Consider the following 19,689-nt stretch of genomic DNA (forward strand, 5'->3'; position numbering starts at 1 on the left):
TTCAAGGTAAAAAAAAGTGGGCGCAGCCACCAACAGCCAATCAGAGTTTACCTATTAACTTTCAATGGGGAAATTCAATCTGCTGCCATTCTCACAGAATTAACACCAGGGTCCCCAAACTTTTCACAGTTGGTCACTAGGGGACTGCAGTTTTAGTTTTGAAAAGTGGGCAGGGCCACCAACAGCCAATCAGATTTCACCTATTGAATTTTATTGGTTTGATGTCAGGGTTCGCAAACTTTGCACAGTCAGTCACTGCGTGACTTCATACTCAAGGTTAGAAAAAGTGGGCGGGGCCACCAAAAGCCAATCACATTTCTTTCATTGTTATCAGTGGGGAAATTTTAACTGCTGCCATTCTCAGAAGTTTAATGTCAGGGTCCCCAAACTTTGCACAGTTTGTCACTGGGTGACTATGTTCCAAGTTTAGAAAAGTGGGCGGGGCCAACAACAACCAATCAGATTTCACCTATAGACTTCATATGTTTAAATTTAAACTGCTGACATTCTTTAAATATTAATACTAAGGTCTCCAAACTTTGCAGAGCTAGTCACCTGGTAACTGCGGTTCAGAGTTAGAAAAAGTGGGTGGAGCCACCAACAGCCAATCAGATTTTAACTATTGATTTTCAAAGGGGAAATTCAACCTGCTGCCATTCTCACAGTATTAACACCAGGGTCACTAGGGGACTGCATTTTTAGGTTTTAAAAAGTGGGTGGAGCCACCAACAGCCAATCAGACTTCACCTATTGATTTTTTTTGGTTTAAATTTAAAATGCTGCTTTTCTCACACTATTTATGTCAGGGTTCCCAAACTTTTCACAGTCAGTGACTGGATGACTACATATTCAGGGTTAGAACAAGTGGGAGGAGCCACCAACAGCCAATCCATTTTCACCCATTAGATTTAATTTTTTTTATATTTAAACTGTTGCCATTATTTAAATATTAATTCCAGGGTTGTTAAAGTTTCCAGAGTTAGTCACTGGGTATTTGCCATTTCAAGTTAGAAAAAAGTGGGCGGAGCCAATAAACAGCCAATAACATTTCACCTATTTACTATGGTAATGGTACAATGGTGAAGTGTAAAATGCTGTCAGCCTCACAATGCCTGAGTCCCCAAAATTTGCAAAGTTGGTCACTGGGGGACTGCAGTTCAAAAATAGGAAAAGTGGGTTGGGCCACTAACAGCCAATCAGATTTCATCCATTGAATTTTATTGGTTTAAATTTAAAATGCTGTCATTCTCACACTATTTATGCCAGGGTGCCCACTGTTTGTCACTGGGTGACTTCAACTCAAGGTTAGAAAAACCACCAGTGGTTTTTACTATATAACTGTGGTCCATGGTCAGAGAAAGTGGGCAGAGCCCATTCAGTGACTTTCAACCCAACATGAAGTTTGTTCTCAAACTTCCCTTTCTAGTTCTTCCTCTTCTTTCTATTATCTTCTTTCTACTTTCTTCTTCTTCGAGCCCCCCCATTTTCTAAACGCTTCTCCTTCTACAGTTTTAAGGGTACAACACCCAAACTCTCTACACTTCTTCGCCCTATAGCAGAGCAGGTTGCTTGTGCTTTTCTAAGCGATCCCGCCCCCCATCTTTTTGTGGCGCCGCTCCGAATACTCCAATTTTCCCATTGACTTTAACAGGGAAGATTTTCAAACTGCTGCCACTCTTACACCTTTGAAGCTACACCCCCCCCCCCCAAACTTGAATAACATAATCATGGGATCACCCCAAATGAAACAGCGACATTTGTTGGACGACCCCAAAGTGGGAGGGGGCACTTTAATTGGGAATTTTATTGGTTTAATAATAAAATTTAGGCAAGCCAGAAATATAGCATTTTTACACAGCAATAGTAGTACTATTTAATAGTGTGTTTAATAGATTTTGACTTTCCTTGTCCCTTAAAGGGCAATTTCACCATCATCAACAAAACTGTCATAACACATAAAACAATACCCCAAAACCCCCTGAAATGTATTAAAATTTTACATAACCTGCCAAGTTTTGTAAAACAGGAGTGGTATCTAGGGGGCATGGCAGCTTTTTTTTTTTTTTTTTTTTAAGGGTTTACATAGCAAATAAATAACTCTACCATTTAACATGTTGATCTTAAATGTATGAATTTTATTTGTAATATTAGTGTGCAGGCAGCCATCTCAGTGCATTGTTCTTGAGTCTGAGCTTTCAGAAGGAGCCAATGCTACACATTAGAACTGCTTTTTGCTAATCTATTGTTTCTCCTACTCCCATGTAATTGAAAGGAATCCCAAACCAGACTTTGATTATTTACTATTGAGTGCTCTTCTGATCTCTACCACAGATGTCAGGTAGCTGCTATCATTCTACCTTCCCATTGTTCTGCTGATCGGCTGCTGGGGGGAAAGGGAAGGGGTGTTGATATCACTTCAACTTGCAGTGCAGCAGTAAAGAGTGACTGAAGGTTATCAGAGCACAGGTCACATGTGCTCTGTGGGCCCCCAAATGAAACTATAGCACACAAAATATTCATGGGCAAGTAATGAAGAACAATGCAGGTTACAATAAAGTTCCTAAACGCCAATAAACCACCCAAATCAATTGATTTTTTTTTTCGCCTAGTGTCATCTGGTAAGCAGGTTGCAGAAAGTTTCCACATGTCTGCTGCTGCCTGCCTTTGTGCAGTAGCAGGTTGCAGATAGTTTCCACATGTCTGCTGCTGCCTAGGGGCCCCTGAGTTTAGGGGGCTGGGGTTTCATTTTTCTTTAAGATGACACCACCATATACTACAATGTCTGTGTCTCTGTTTACACCTAGCATAGTGTGTATAAAACATGCTATCGTTATTTATAGATATAAAGAATGTATTTTAGGGGTGAAATTGTGGTGTACTGTGTGAAGAAAACAAAATATTAAACCCAGGTAAAGCATCTATATAAATGCATTGGTGGATCAAGGAAACCCTAAAGTCCAGGAATGTAACTTAATTTGAGTGCAGCACCTTATTCCTGTTTATATCAGACAATTTTCCAAGCTATACTGTATTAACATGCCAAACTGTTGCTACCCTGTATTAATATCCTTTTTAGTTATTCTGTAAAAAGAACTGAAAGTGAATTATTTTATGTTGGACTTGGGTGACTTAATATAGACTGGGTGAGTTGCTTAATGCTGGTAGAATGGTAGAAATAGGTATGTAGACAGTAGAAAAACTTTACTGCATGTTAATCTTTGGCATGTCCCATATGATGAGTAATATATGAAAGAAATTCTTGTTAATTTTTTTTTTTGTCTTCCTCCCTCCAACAGAGTAAACATCACAGTACTTTGGGAATTCCCAGCACCTTTCAAGTAAAATCTTCAACTAAGAACAAAAAACTAAAGGATGCCTGCTTTACAGTTGAAAAGACATTTGGAAGAAAAAGCATAAATGTAATAGTCTTTGTTTTATTTATAAAAAAAAAAAAACAAGATGCAGTAGAACACCAGCGCGGTCCCCTGGAAAATGTATTGGGGTTCTACTGTATAAACATTATAAAATTTAGAACTTTATAAACAAGTTTAGACACCTTTCTTTACTTTTTTGCAACTAGTCAAAAGCCCTTAGGTTCTGTAACTTTCAAAGTGAGTAGGAGGCAGCCAGGGTAATTTTGGCTGTTTCTCTTACTTACTGATAAGTTTATCTGCCCACATGTGCTTTTAGTCCAACATTTAAGCTCCTACTATTTCAGGCTTCTGGACTAGTATGCATATTGGTGCAGAGCTTGTCTGGTGGGTAGTAGGCCGGATTTTTTCTCACCCCACCTGTGATGTCAGTGCCCTCCAATACTGGCCTCTTATACTAGTGCCTGCTCCACCCCACCCAGAAACACAGTAACATCAGAAAGGGGTGGGGAGGGGGTATAAGAGTAAGGACTGCGCTTTGGGTTGGGTGGGTTTTTGGGTTGGCAGTGGGCTTGAGTCGGGTGCATGTTGACCTGGAAGGGGGGGGGGCTGACTTACTGACATCAATTTGCAGCAGTAAAGAAATAAAATACCAACATTTTATACCATGCCAACCAGCAGCTCCACACATTATTGTGTGCAAGAGAAATATAAAAAAATGTATACAAAACGGCAAATGTCTTATTCTTCCAAATTCCCTATGCAATGTCCCCCATTTTTTTTTTATATTAGCTTTATTTTTAATATTGAATATCAAATAAAAGACAGGAAAACATTAGTTAGAGGATCAAATCATATTACTCCACATTAGAATAAGAATATGTTCAGACATTCTGTGCTGCTAACCAGGAGTCCCAAATTACATCACGTTTTTTGGGGCAGCCTCTTGCCAGGTTTTTCCCAGAATTGTAGGGGAGGGGGATTTAGGGATTTCCATTCCATTAAAATGGATTTTTGAACAATATAATAAAAGTAGGTAGCACAATGTTGAGTATGGTCCAAATCGTAAGACACCTCCTATGCTTTTCATCCCCTGCTGCCTTTCTGAGGCAACTGAAGTGATGCTGCCCCCACTAACTTTACATCTTTCGAGTGGGGTGAGAGGGATCTGCAGCACTAGTGCAGATTGCATTTGTGCTGAAATTCCACATTTAAAAATCTGAATTTCCTCTATTAAATTTACGAGGAGCAGCTTTTTGCAACCCCTTTTAGGAAATATTTGGGTGAGACAGTTCACAGAATTTCACCCCAAAGCCTCTGAATTAACACACATGACAAAAAATAACAGCCTTCTAGAGTGTTACTGGGTGGGGTGGAGCAGGCACTAGTATAAGAGGCCAGCAAAAAAGGCGCTGCCACCTGCCAGAGAAGCTCTGCACTGATATGCATACTAGTTAAGTGCTATAGGGTGCTTTATTGGGCAAAGTATATTGTGTCGGGATAATTTGCCTTTTATATCTATATCTTGCAGGGCCTAAACCTCACAACCTGCAACTCTGAACCCATAAACCAGCTAGTACTCCATCAATGGGGATTATATAACCATATAATAATAATACAAAAGTGTGCCTTTTTAAAATGCACTCCTAATTCCCCAGCTGGTATATATTATTCTTGTTTCAAAGTACTATAAATCAGTGTAAAAATTAACTGTATAGTAGTGTAAAAGCACATAAATAAAGATATTTTTTTACACATTCTTTAAAAATTATACTCTAAGCATATGAAAGTTTAAAATTATGTGAATAATGTGCTTATTTCTTTTGAAACCCAATAAAATCCATAGTACATATATATCCCTATAGCAGTTCCCTCAGTGCAAAAGCAATTTAGTACAATCAAACTATATAATATAGGTATATATTAATAAGTATATATACGTATGCGTTAGTATAATTATACAAACACATATACATATACCCATCTGCAACTTTATTTAAACATACACACACACAATTGTGCTAAATGCCTTAATAGGGCAGAGTTTAGGGAATATAGAGCAATTTTTTGTGTGTGTGGAACTAATTTTTTGTGTGTGTGTGTTTAGAGCCTTAGCAGTAGGTCACACATACAATTAATGGATGGTTATTCTCTATCTTTACATTTGATATAAGTACAAGCCTAGTTTTGACGCTCGCCAAGGGAACTTGTCAAAGCAATGTAAATTCTGGGAAAATGTATAATCCAGGAAAGAAATAATGCAGTTTGCCTGTGTGGGACAGTAAAAAAAAAAAAAAAAATCCGAGTTCTAAATATATACAGTAGTAAAAAGAGGCTGCAGCTTTACAAAGCATGAATTCTGAAAAATAACTAGAATGGCTTGTAAAAATTAGGCCAAAATTAGTACAGTTATAAGACCCATTATCCAGAATGCTCAAGACCAAGGGTATTCTGGATAAGGGGTCTTTCCGTAATTTGGATGTCCATACTAAAAAATCAATAAAACATTAATTAAAGCCAACAAGATTGTTTTGCATCCAATAAGGATTAATTATATCTTAGTTGGGATCAAATACAAGGCACTATTTTATTATTCCAGAGAAAAAGGATATCAATTTTAAAAATCCAAATTATTTTATTAAAATGGAGTCTATAGGAGATGGGCTTTCCATAATTCTGAGCTTTCTGAGTAATGGGTTTTGGGATAACAGATCCCATACCTGTACTTATAAAGTTAGTAAAGGTAGGAGAAGTGCGCAAAGAGGAGTTTAAATCAAAGTTTATACAAAGTACAAAACAATGAGCTAGGAACAATAAAAACTGAAATGGTCTAGTGGCCCTAAAACATCACAAAAGCCCTCAGTGGGAGTAATAGCTAAAATGCATTCTTCTATATGTTGTTTGTTCACTTGAGCATGAAACTGCACCTTTTTTATTTGCCATCACAAAGTGCTTTAAGGAAATTTTGAAAATTCATAAATAGGATAAAAGTTGCATTTTAGAGGGAATAATTGCCTACACCTTATGTTAAAAATCTTAATAGGCCTATATGAAAAACTTCAGTGCCAGACAATATTTAAATCAACGTTTATTTATTAGTGACGCATCGAATCCAGGATTTGGGAATCCATGTTCTCGTCCGAATCCTTAAAATCATATGGTTTTTTGTCACATAAACACAGAAGTTTAAAATTTATAGCCGTGTGCACGTTAACCCTTCTGTAGCCTAATTTGCATATACAAATTAAGGTTCAGTTCTGTATTCGGCCAAACCTTTTGCAAAGGATTTGGGGTTTCCAAAATAGTGAATTTGGTGCTTCCCTATTATTTATGACTCACTTACACTGTGCAGGCTGTGAACAAACAAATGCTGAGGCTAATGTTGCCGGGGCATAATGACAGCTGCTACCATAAAGGGGAAAACGGCAAGGGTGAAAATGCATTTATCTGTCTGTCACTACTTCCTATACTAAGCTATGAAAAACACTCTGACTGAAGCACATATAGTGGTGACAGGCTTAAGAGGTCCTTCAGGCAAAGCTTTTTCAGTATCTTAAGCTGAACATACACTTTAAGATTGACTCTTTTGGGCAAAGTCACTATTGCCCAATATGCTGGTAGCCAGTACATACGTTAGTCAATAGAAGGGGGTACATTGGTTCTGTGTTTTTGGGCTAATTAGTCTACTTAGGTTTTAAAACATCAAAAAGAGCTCCATTTGCCTTCGCCCTTAACATTGTTAAAGGAAAACTATACCCCCAGAATACTTAACCAACAGTTTATATTATTTTAAGTGACCTATTAAAGAATCTTGCCAAACTGGAAAATATATATCAGTAAATATTGCCCTTTCCCTTGAGCCGCCATTTAGTGATGGGCTGTGTGCTCCCTCCGAGATCACCTGACAGGAAATAATGCAGCTCTAACTGTAACAGGAAGTAGTGTGGAAGCAAAAGGCAGAACTTTACCCATTAATTGACTGATGTGACATAGCATGTATGTGTGCCTTAGCTTGTTTGTGTGCACTATGAATCCTATGATCCCAGGGGGTGGCCCTTAATTCTTAAAATGGCAATTTTCAATTTAGGAGTACCCAATTGCACATACTACTAAAATAGTATATTTTTATGAAAATGGTTTATTTAGATGAAGCAAGGTTTTACATATGAGCTTGTTTATCCAATATATATTTTTATATATATTTTATCCAATGTAGGTACATTGTTTGGGGGTATAATTTTCCTTTAACTAAGAACTTAATTGTTTATTGGTGTGTGATGCCCTATAAAGAATTAACTAATTTAACAATTTCTTTTCTCTGCTTAGATTGCTAAAGGATCATTTGAACCAAGAAGCTTTCTTGATGGTAAGCCTGTATATTTTAGGTGCATGTATTTTCTTAAAGGGATTTTATCATGATTGTTATGGTGTCATTTTTATTTCTAAATTACACTGTTTACGAGCACAAAAAATTCACTCTACCATTTAAATTTTTATTTTTGAACCAACAAATGCATTTTTCTTGTAATGGTGTGTAGGCAAACATCTCAATGCATTGTGCCTGATTGTGAGCTCCCAGAAGAAGTCAGCAATACACATTAGAAATGCTTTTAGTTAAGCTATATTTTCTTCTATTGCCATGTAAATGGAGAAGTCATGAGCCGGACCTGGATTTTTTTCTATTGAGTGCTGTTTTGATATCTACCACTACAGCAATTCTAGTGTAAGGGAGGTGCTATCTTTCTGCCTTCCCACCATCCCATTGTTCTGCTGATCGGCTGCTGGGGGAAAGGGAGGGGGTGATATCACTCCAACGTTCAGCGCGCTAGTAAAGTGTAACTCAAATTTTTTAGAGCACATGGCTGTGACACCCTAATAAATGAAGAACATGGCTCCAGGGGAAATTTAAAATTAAGTATCTGTTTGTGCTTTTAAACAACTGATTCAATGCAGGATTCTGCTGGAGAAGCTCTATTAAAGGGGACCTGTCACCCTAAGAAATAACTCCAAATTATTTTCTATATTGTTAGTTGAGCAATATAAACTTCACTTACAGTGGTGTGAAAAACTATTTGCCCCCTTCCTGATTTCTTATTCTTTTGCATGTTTGTCACACTTAAATGTTTCTGCTCATCAAAAACCGTTAACTATTAGTCAAAGATAACATAATTGAACACAAAATGCAGTTTTTAAATGAAGGTTTGCGTTATTAAGGGAGAAAAAAAACTCCAAATCTACATGGCCCTGTGTGAAAAAGTGATTGCCCCCCTTGTTAAAAAATAACTTAACTGTGGTTTATCAATTTCAATTTTCAATATCAATTTCTGTAGTCACCCCCAGGCCTGATTACTGCCACACCTGTTTCAATCAAGAAATCACTTAAATAGGAGCTACCTGACACAGAGAAGTAGACCAAAAGCACCTCAAAAGCTAGACATCATGCCAAGATCCAAAGAAATTCAGGAACAAATGAGAACAAAAGTAATTGAGATCTATCAGTCTGGTAAAGGTTATAAAACCATTTCTAAAGCTTTGGGACTCCAGCGAACCACAGTGAGAGCCATTATCCACAAATGGCAAAAACATGGAACAGTGGTGAACCTTCCCAGGAGTGGCCGGCCGACCAAAATTACCCCAAGAGCGCAGAGACAACTCATCCGAGAGGCCACAAAAGACCCCAGGACAACATCTAAAGAACTGCAGGCCTCACTTGCCTCAATTAAGGTCAGTGTTCACGACTCCACCATAAGAAAGAGACTGGGCAAAAACGGCCTGCATGGCAGATATCCAAGGCGCAAACCACTTTTAAGCAAAAAAAACATTAAGGCTCATCTCAATTTTGCTAAAAAACATCTCAATGATTGCCAAGACTTTTGGGAAAATACCTTGTGGACCGACGAGACAAAAGTTGAACTTTTTGGAAGGTGCGTGTCCCGTTACATCTGGCGTAAAAGTAACACAGCATTTCAGAAAAAGAACATCATACCAACAGTAAAATATGGTGGTGGTAGTGTGATGGTCTGGGGTTGTTTTGCTGCTTCAGGACCTGGAAGGCTTGCTGTGATAGATGGAACCATGAATTCTACTGTCTACCAAAAAATCCTGAAGGAGAATGTCCGGCCATCTGTTCGTCAACTCAAGCTGAAGCGATCTTGGGTGCTGCAGCAGGACAATGACCCAAAACACACCAGCAAATCCACCTCTGAATGGCTAAAGAAAAACAAAATGAAGACTTTGGAGTGGCCTAGTCAAAGTCCTGACCTGAATCCTATTGAGATGTTGTGGCATGACCTTAAAAAGGCGGTTCATGCTAGAAAGCCCTCAAACAAAGCTGAATTACAACAATTCTGCAAAGATGAGTGGGCCAAAATTCCTCCAGAGCGCTGTAAAAGACTCGTTGCAAGTTATCGCAAACGCTTGATTGCAGTTATTGCTGCTAAGGGTGGCCCAACCAGTTATTAGGTTCAGGGGGCAATTACTTTTTCACACAGGGCCATGTAGGTTTGGATTTTTTTTATCCCTAAATAATAAAAACCCTCATTTAAAAACTGCATTTTGTGTTTACTTGTGTTATCTTTGACTAATAGTTAAATGTGTTTGATGATCAGAAACATTTTGTGTAACAAACATGCAAAAGAATAAGAAATCAGGAAGGGGGCAAATAGTTTTTCACACCACTGTATATATACATACTTATACAGATATACAGTGGTGTGAAAAACTATTTGCCCCCTTCCTGATTTCTTATTCTTTTGCATGTTTGTCACACAAAATGTTTCTGTTTTTCTTCAGCCATTCAGAGGTGGATTTGCTGGTGTGTTTTGGGTCATTGTCCTGCTGCAGCACCCAAGATCGCTTCAGCTTGAGTTGACGAACAGATGGCCGGACATTCTCCTTCAGGATTTTTTGGTAGACAGTAGAATTCATGGTTCCATCTATCACAGCAAGCCTTCCAGGTCCTGAAGCAGCAAAACAACCCCAGACCATCACACTACCACCACCATATTTTACTGTTGGTAGGATGTTCTTTTTCTGAAATGCTGTGTTACTTTTACGCCAGATGTAACGGGACACGCACCTTCCAAAAAGTTCAACTTTTGTCTCGTCTGTCCACAAGGTATTTTCCCCAAAGTCTTGGCAATCATTGAGATGTTTTTTTAGCAAAATTGAGACGAGCCTTAATGTTCTTTTTGCTTAAAAGTGGTTTGCGCCTTGGAAATCTGCCATGCAGGCTGTTTTTGCCCAGTCTCTTTCTTATGGTGGAGTCGTGAACACTGACCTTAACTGAGGCAAGTGAGGCCTGCAGTTCTTTAGATGTTGTTCTGGGGTCTTTTGTGGCCTCTCGGATGAGTTGTCTCTGCGCTCTTGGGGTAATTTTGGCCTGGGAAGGTACACCACTGTTCCATGTTTTTGCCATTTGTGGATAATGGCTCTCATTGTGGTTTGCTGGAGTCCCAAAGCTTTAGAAATGGCTTTATAACCTTTACCAGACTGATAGATCTCAATTACTTTTGTTCTCATTTGTTCCTGAATTTCTTTGGATCTTGGCATGATGTCTAGCTTTTGAGGTGCTTTTGGTCTACTTCTCTGTGTCAGGTAGCTCCTATTTAAGTGATTTCTTGATTGAAACAGGTGTGGCAGTAATCAGGCCTGGGGGTGACTACAGAAATTGAACTCAGGTGTGATAAACCACAGTTAAGTTATTTTTTAACAAGGGGGGCAATCACTTTTTCACACAGGGCCATGTAGATTTGGAGTTTTTTTTCTCCCTTAATAACGTAAACCTTCATTTAAAAACTGCATTTTGTGTTCAATTATGTTATCTTTGACTAATAGTTAACGGTTTTTGATGAGCAGAAACATTTAAGTGTGACAAACATGCAAAAGAATAAGAAATCAGGAAGGGGGCAAATAGTTTTTCACACCACTGTATCTATATAAATTATCCAAGCCACTCTTCAAGGCATTAATAGAATCTGCCATCACAACGTCACTTGGAAGGGCATTTCACAACTGTACTGCCCTCACTGTGAATAACCACCTACGCTGCTTCAAATAAAAGTTCTGTTACTCTAATCTAAAGGTGTGGCCTCAGGGGCGTTGATTGTTTTTATGGGGAAAAAAGATCCTCCAGTATCTGTAATACCCTGTGAAGTACTCATGAAGAGTAATCATGTTCCCTTGCAAGCTTTTATAAATATATATATATATATATATATATATATATATTGATAGATAACAAAATAAAGGCACCCAAGATGAGCAATTTCTTACAAATGGTGCCAAACTTTCTATAGTTAACAATTTGTTTGACTGTACTACAAGAGAAATTAAGTCACTTGGAAATTTCCTTGTACCCATTTTCTCCCTGTACAGAAGTCTTAGCCACACTTTAATCTCCCTATGAACCCAACCATACACCCACTAAGCATCCACCTTGTGAGCACCCAGACTAGCCTAATACCTATCTTTCCCCTGATTCCTCTCGTAAATGTAAGGAACTTGTCTAACTTTTTTAATTTCTACTGCTAGTTTATTGGCTTCATGGTCACATGAACCCCACCCGATTTGGCAGTTCCCCTTAAAGGGACAGTAGTAAGTAGAAAGTCAAACAAACCAGCAGTCCAGTGAGAAGCTTCTGTATAATGTTTTTATCTTAAAAAAGAAAACTATGATATATATAATAATAGGCAAAAAGTATGTTCAGCACAAGCCCTATTCATCAAACTAATAATGCAAAAGGGGGTATACTGCTGTTAGCAGCCCCTTTAGGTTATATGACTAGGATCTAGAAGGAAAATCCACCTGCAGTAGTGCTTCTTGCACCCCTTGGTGCACTTGCACTCCTTGGGGTCAAGGATGACCCATAATCAGCTGGTTGGAGCCATGGTGATAGGCTGATGCCAGTGGAGGGCTGATTCTCATGCTGCATTTTTCTGCAGGCTGAGAATCAGCCCTGTGCGGCATCAGCCTAAAAGTAGCCAAAGTGCAATTTTCACATAGCCCTTTCTGATTTCAGAAGGCTTTACACTGCATGTACTGCAATGTGAAGTACTCTTTGGCTCATTTTACCCCTCTCATTCTAACCAGAATCCTATCCTTATAGTGTAATATTTCATATTATAAATGAAACATAAAAAAATATTCTATATATGTTGCACTAGAATTCTAACACCCAATGTTCTCTCTAATTCCTTCTTGGCAAAGTGTACCCCATTTTATATTCTGTGCGCATTTTTAGCTATTGTGTGTCCAGTGACAGTATTTACAGTATTATTCACCACTGCAAAAGTAAAGTAAAAGCTAAAATCAATACTGGTTACAATGAATTACTACAATGAAAATTATGATCTTACCTAAATAGCTATACCTGTTAAGACCCCCTCAGGTGCGAAAGGCATTTCCATATGTTTCTTTTTAATCTAAATTGGGACAAGTGGTTGGAAAGGGAATTCTCAGAAGATCAATGGTCTACAATGCTATGAAGCATACATCTTGCTGTACTGTGAACATCAAAACAGAACAAAATTCTATATGCATGGTACTATGGTGGAACATGGTACATGGAACAAAATGAAAAACAGATAAATGCTTGAAAGTGGAGATGACATGGCACACATGGTGGGAATAAAGTTTTCCAGCTGATTTATCATCACTAAATTGGGATATAAACTGTTTTCTGTATTACTCTACTTAACTTCAGTCTGGAAGTCATTATACTGAGATATAGAACTGTTATCTCACAGATCTTAATTACAAATGTAATAGTTCTTTACTGTAAAAATCCATATGTTCCATTTAATGTGAAAATGCATGATCTAGGAAAATGTATAATGTTTAGTGATGAGCAAATCTGTCCCAAATCGCATTGCTGAAAAATCTGCAACACTGCTGAAAAATTTGCAAAACCTACTAAAGTAAATCAGCAACAAATTTTATATGGACGACATATAAGTTACAATCACTGAGGGGTGCCAAAATGTTAGTGATTGTAATCCCTTTCCTGATACCCCGGGCTGGTGCTCCTGTTAGCAGAAAACTGTACCGGGCCTGGGTATCTGTGACCAAGGGATCCTCTTCCGTCTTCTGTCTTTGCACCACTTGTCCATGCGCAGTAGAGAGAAAAGCTGAACTTTAACAATAAATATTTGGCACCCCCGTGAGTGTAACTTTCCTTCTCCTTTAAACTGTTCACTAGTATAAATCCTGAAACAATTTTTTTTCTTGTCCTATTGTTTGTTTCAGATAGGATTATTATTTAATTTTCATAAATGAAATAGAAGAAAACAAAATGATGGCCTTTTGAATGTTCAGACAATTTAATAATGCATGATTTTTTTCATGACCGATGCTTTTACCCCTGCAAAGATAATATACAATATTTATTTCATATTTCCCAAAAAAGCCCTAAAATAAATATTCTGTAGAATTTAAAATGGGTAAATAACAAGTGTCAAAATCATAGAAATAGTCAATAATCATTACATTAAAATTGTGAATTGATTAAAAAAAATTAAGAAAAATCTTATTACAGGTAATAATGTATCAAATATATATATTTGTTTCTTCAACCTAGGACCTTTGCCAGCTTCTGCTCTGAATTATGGTACAGACAACAAGTTGAAACAAATTGACTTCACTACTGATGATTTTGGTGATATAGATAAGAAGCCTTCAGTCTCTGAACGTGTTGTAACATTTCGAGGTGAATTTTTATTATTGATTATTTTTGTCTACTGCCATATTCCACAGTGATTTACAGATTGCTAATTATTCACACTAGTCCCTGACCATTCACTCACACCATGATCAGTTCCATAAGGAGCCTGTCTATATACCCATGGCAATAACCAAACATTGTGTCCGCATGGAAGCAGCCTCATCCGGTTTTTCGCCATAAAGGTTCTATCCCTAGCAACTGACATACTCACATGTCTGTGCACTCACCCATTACCAATATATATATATATATACTGTGCATTCTGTGCATTAAGCTACAAAGAAATGTCCCCCATACTTTTTAAAGGAGACATATACAATAATTTTTCACTTTATCTTAAAAAGCAGCTAACACAGTAAAATTGAATACAATAAAGTTTATTTTCTACCTACTCTTCAAGAAGGCTGTTAAATCCCTGCTGAAACGCTGCAGCCCCTCCCATTCACAGGGCTTCCGGCCAGAACAAAGTCTCTGTCTTCAGCTATGGCCGCCTGCCCTAGCTTCTTTCCCATAGAGACGCTGCAGCCACTGAGAGAGGAGTGGGCGTGAGATGTGGGCGGGGACTTTGGTGATGTCATTTCCCCGTCCACATCAGTCACGCTGGGGTCCTGCTCTCTTGTGCTGCTCCCGGCCCGCCCAGCCCTCCTGACTAGAGCCGTTCAGTTAGCTGTGACTGGGACTCATCCTGCTAAGTAAGCATCTTCACTCTATTTATTGAAAAATAATATTTTGCCAAATAAAAAAACGTTTTTCATACTAAAGGAGTCAAATCTGTTTATTCTATAGACTGTACCTAATGAAAAGAAATGTGTTTTTTTACATGCAACTCCCTGCAACTTGTACTTTGACACCTAAACTGGCTTTTTTTTGGTATTTCCCCTGCAACAACTCCCTGCAACTTGTACTTTGACACCTAAACTGGCTGTTTTTTGGTATTTCCCCTGCAACAACTCCCTGCAACTTGTACTTTGACACCTAAACTGGCTGTTTTTTGGTATTTCCCCCTGCAACAACTCCCTGCAACTTGTACTTTGACACCTAAACTGGCTGTTTTTTGGTATTTCCCCCTGCAACAACTCCCTGCAACTTGTACATTTTCTCCTGCAACAACTCCCTGCAACTTGTACTTTGACACCTAAACTGGCTGTTTTTTGGTATTTCCCCTGCAACAACTCCCTGCAACTTGTACTTTGATACCTAAGCTGGGGTTTTTTTGCATTTTCTCCTGCAACAACTCCCTGCAACTTGTAAAGATCAGGCAGCAGCACAGGACAGCTATGTGCAGACTGGTAACAGATACACAGGCAGGGGGGTGGGAGGGGTTTCTCTGCTACAGCAGAGTTCAGCCTGTCAGTCAGTGCTGTGACCATTTCCTGTGGGAGAATGAAGAGACACTCCCATCTCTCATTTCAGTTTAGCTTCAGAGGAGTGAAGATCTCTCTGCAGCTCTGATATAAAAACGATTTTAGCAGGTAAAATGCATTCAAATCGTTTTTTTTCTGCAAGATTACATAGATTGAAGAAAGATGAATCATATAACTGAATATGAAGGTGATATGAAATGTCTCCTTTAAGCAAAACAGGGATTGTTTGTCCATATATTGCAATATACAAGATGACCAAATACATCAAAGTCATCCCTAGTCTGGCCAGTCCTACACTTTTATCTGACCGATAAATAATGAGTTGTTATACTTTGACATGCAACAGTTTAAAATATAGACTGCTGTTGTATAACCTGTACTTATGGATAGGAATCTGTTTCTTACTTTACCTGCTTGGGTTTTTACTTTATATGGGTCTTCTACCATTACTGTTAAAGGAGACATATTGGATAAATGGGAAACCCTAATTTTGTAGGCAATTATGAATAATATACGGTTCTGGTTTCACTTTGTGCTAAAAATTAACCCTTAATGTAAAAATGGCCCCTTTATTGAAGCTCCCTATAGATCGAATCACTTCTCCATCCAGTGTGAAATGAAGAGTGGGCGTGTCCTAACGGTCCCTGCCAGAAGCACAGTAAGAGGGGGAGAGCCAATCACAGCCCTGCAGTCACACAAGCACAGACAGGCTTCAGTTACCTATCAGGTCAGCCTACTGTCCTACAGTGCAGTGTACGGAGGGCCATCGGCTCCCCAGCTCATCCAGAGATTTCAGCAAGAAGTGGAACAGATGGGCGGGGCTAGTGTGGTTTTGGGGGAATATCTCAATAAATCAGTCAGAAACACAACTTTTTAAGCACAATCCTTCTATATCTAGAGGAGTATAATTCACTCGTACATTCTTAATTTTTATATGATATGTCTCCTTTAAAATACATGTAGAAATGTGTAGCATTATCACTGGTGAAGTTGCCCATAGCAACCAGAGTTTTACTTTTTCCTAGGTGACTGTTCAAATCTAATTGCTTTAACCCTTTCATTGTCAGGCAATTTGGTCAGAGCCGAACTTTTATTGCCAGACAGTTTTTGAACATTTTGCTCTGTTTCAATTAAGGGGCCATACCTCGGGGGAACTCTTAGTTTACCCAGGAAAACAATATATTGTTTTTTTCAGGACAACCTAAGCTTACAAAATATGCTAGAATTTTTGTGTAACTCCAATTTTGTAACAAGATATAGGCTTCTTAATGTCTAAAAAAAAAATGGAAAAAATCACGTTTTCCATAATATAAACACATATACCAGAAACAGAAAATTATTTTATGCACAAAAATATAACTGATTTGGAAAGTCCAATGTCTCCTGAATGTGCCAGGACCAAATATATACAGCTACAGTCAGGTGATCCCAGTAGAGCCAATAAAAGGGCAACCATATGGGGGTTTTAACCTTGAAAGCAAGAAAGTTGCAGGTAAAACTTAGTCCCTTTGCTAAATGTATATTGAAGCAGTATAATTCTTAAAGGGGAGAGCATTTCTTGGTAGCTGAATGCACAGAATGTCTTAATGTCCCATTTAGATTCATAATGGGTGAGTGCAGAGGATCTCTTGTTGTTGTCATGATATTATATATATATATATATATATATATAATGGTAATATAGTTTAATGGAGATTTTGATTTTTCAGTTGTATACAGTGGATATCAAAAGTCTACACACCCCTGGTAAAATGGCAGGTTCCTGTGCTGTACAAAAATGAGACAAAGATGAATGAATCAAAATTCCTACACCAAAGTACCATATGCCAAAGCTATGTTAAAAAACAGACCAGGAACACTAATACAGGGTTAAAAAAAATGCAATAAAACCACAAAATTTATATATATATCCTGAACATTCTGAAAAACAGGTCCCATACCTGTACAATGTTTCTGTTAAAGAGATACTGACACCAGAAATTAAACCTTTTTTTACATCTATCATAACATTGTCTTTGCATGACCTTCATTTTTTGCCATAAAAGTATTTGCCCAATGCTTTTATATTACCTGTCTGATCCCCCAAATATGGCAGGGGGCTGCCATATTTGTCCAGCAGGAGGCCATTAGCATTAGAAGCTATAACTTGACTGGCTGAGAAGGGACAGTCAGGTTGGCAAAACAGTCAAGTTTAGGAACTTCAAGTAACAATTATTTACAAATAGGGATGAGCGAAAAAATTCGCCAGCGTCGGTTTTAGTTGGTCCAGGATGACGGGCCTCGACCCAGCCTGCCTGACTACGAACTTGCTTAACCCTTTTGTACCGTGATCTTTGGCCTAACTGACTCTTACTACTGTCGTGCCCCTTTGCTTGCCAGAACTCCTCGCCTTGTTCCTCTCGTTAAGTCCAGGTGACATCTGAGTAGCTGAGGGCTCCTCCCGAAGCCAAAGGCGGTCACAATACTGGTGAAGCCGAGCTGAGACCAAGGAACTTGGCATTAGTTCTGGTTTAGGGTGCCGACCGTGACAGTTTGTAGCTGTTTGTGGCTCCACCCACTTTTCAAAACTAAAACTGCAGTCCCCTAGTGACCAACTGTGGAAGGTTTGGGTACCCTGGGTTTAAAACTGTGAGAATGACAGCAGGTTGGATTTCTGCCAAGTCAATAGGTAAAATGTGATTTGCTGTTCACAGCTCCGCCCACTTTTGGGCATCCCACTATCCTTATATTTTCATTCAGGCTGACCCCATTACTTCTAGTTTGGGGGGTGTAAGATTGTCAGCAGTTTCAGTTTCCCCATAAAAGTCAATGGGTGAAATTTGGCTGTTGTTGACTTTAAGTCATTCAACAAATGTTGCTGTGTCATTCGGGGTGACCCCATTATTATGTTATTCAAGTTTGGGTGGTGTAGCTTCAAAGCTGTAAGAGTGGCAGCAGTTTGAAAACCTTCCCTGTCAAAGTCAATGGGAAAATTGGGGGGTTCAGAGGGGCGCCACAAAAAGACGGGGGCGGGATCGCTTTGAAAAGCACAAGCAACCTGGTCCGCTATAGGGTGAGGACGTGTGGGGAGTTTGGGTGTTGTATCCCTAAAACTGTAGGAGGAGTAGCGTTTAGAAAATGGGGGGCGCTAAGAATAAAAAGAAAAAGCGAAAGAATCAGCTGACGTCGAAGAACAACCCAACATAATAATAAAGTTCCTGCTGCTGCTGCCGCAATATCATCAAATTTCTTCTGGTTTGGGGTCTGTTAAGGTTCCTAATAATGTACTTGTATTGAAGGCTTGCATTTCATTATAATTAATTGAATTATTTAATGGAGGTGCAAGCCAAAAAAGCATAAGGGTTCTGAGGCCCATTCAATACAATAGCAGAATAGTCAAAATTGTCACTTACGTGTCAAACTTGAGGCCTGTGAGGAAAAATTCACACATGCACGTCAAAATATATGCTTGCGCGATCAAATGTACATTTTCGCGACCAAATATAACCTTGCGCGACCAAATGTACAATTTCGCGACCAAATGTACAATTTCGCGACCAAATGTACACCTACACGACCAAATATACGCTTGCGCGAACAAATGTACGTTTCGCGACGAAATATTCGTGCACACGACAAGCCTGGAGCGCGACGAATTCGTCGCTCGCACAATAATTGGCACGCATGCGGGTCACGCGGCACGCGCGTCAAGAGGGTGTGTCCCTAGTATAAATACCTGGTGCCCTGCCCTGTGACCATTAGGACTGGAAAACATTGCAAGGCGTGGACATGGCTGGACCTGGGAACATGGATGAGGCGCAGCTGCGGTACTTTATATCCTTCCTGCACCGGGAGGGATATGACAATATCCCAGCAGGTACTCCCGGGATACAGTCCATCCGCAGGGGGATAATCAGGAGACTGCGGCGGCGCCTCAGACGGGATCACCAGGTCAACCTAAGTGTCCGCGTCTTGCAGCGCCTGTGGAGTGACGTCAAACAACGTCACACAGAGCTCGTGGAAGAGCTGAGGGGAGAAGTGGAAGGTAGATTTCATTAAAAATTAATATAAAGATTTTTCTTCTAAATTACCACTCACTTGTTTCCTATTTAATTTGCTATTTTTGAGCAAAAATGTGTTTGTGAAAATACTTTAACATTAGGATTGGAACAATAGCCATAATTGCAGATTATTTAAATAGAGATTATCTCTTAATGGTGTTGCCCACCCCATAACTGCCGTACTTATAGAGGCC

The 19,689-nt window shown here is 38.9% G+C and overlaps 1 protein-coding gene across 2 annotated transcripts in view; it reads left to right on the forward strand.

The window, feature by feature from the left end:
• Positions 1-19,689, forward strand: part of LOC100486588 — a 75,927-nt gene that overhangs the window by 14,552 nt on the left and 41,686 nt on the right. For both annotated transcript variants that reach the window (XM_012965507.3, XM_031903762.1), the window contains exons 7-9: positions 3,297-3,419; positions 7,698-7,737; positions 13,948-14,076. In XM_012965507.3, the coding sequence (XP_012820961.2) occupies positions 3,297-3,419; positions 7,698-7,737; positions 13,948-14,076 (292 nt within the window). The remainder of the gene's footprint in view (positions 1-3,296; positions 3,420-7,697; positions 7,738-13,947; positions 14,077-19,689) is intronic.

This window comes from Xenopus tropicalis, chromosome 6 (assembly GCF_000004195.4).
Source record: "Xenopus tropicalis strain Nigerian chromosome 6, UCB_Xtro_10.0, whole genome shotgun sequence".
Classification (NCBI taxonomy): Eukaryota; Metazoa; Chordata; class Amphibia; order Anura; family Pipidae; genus Xenopus; species Xenopus tropicalis.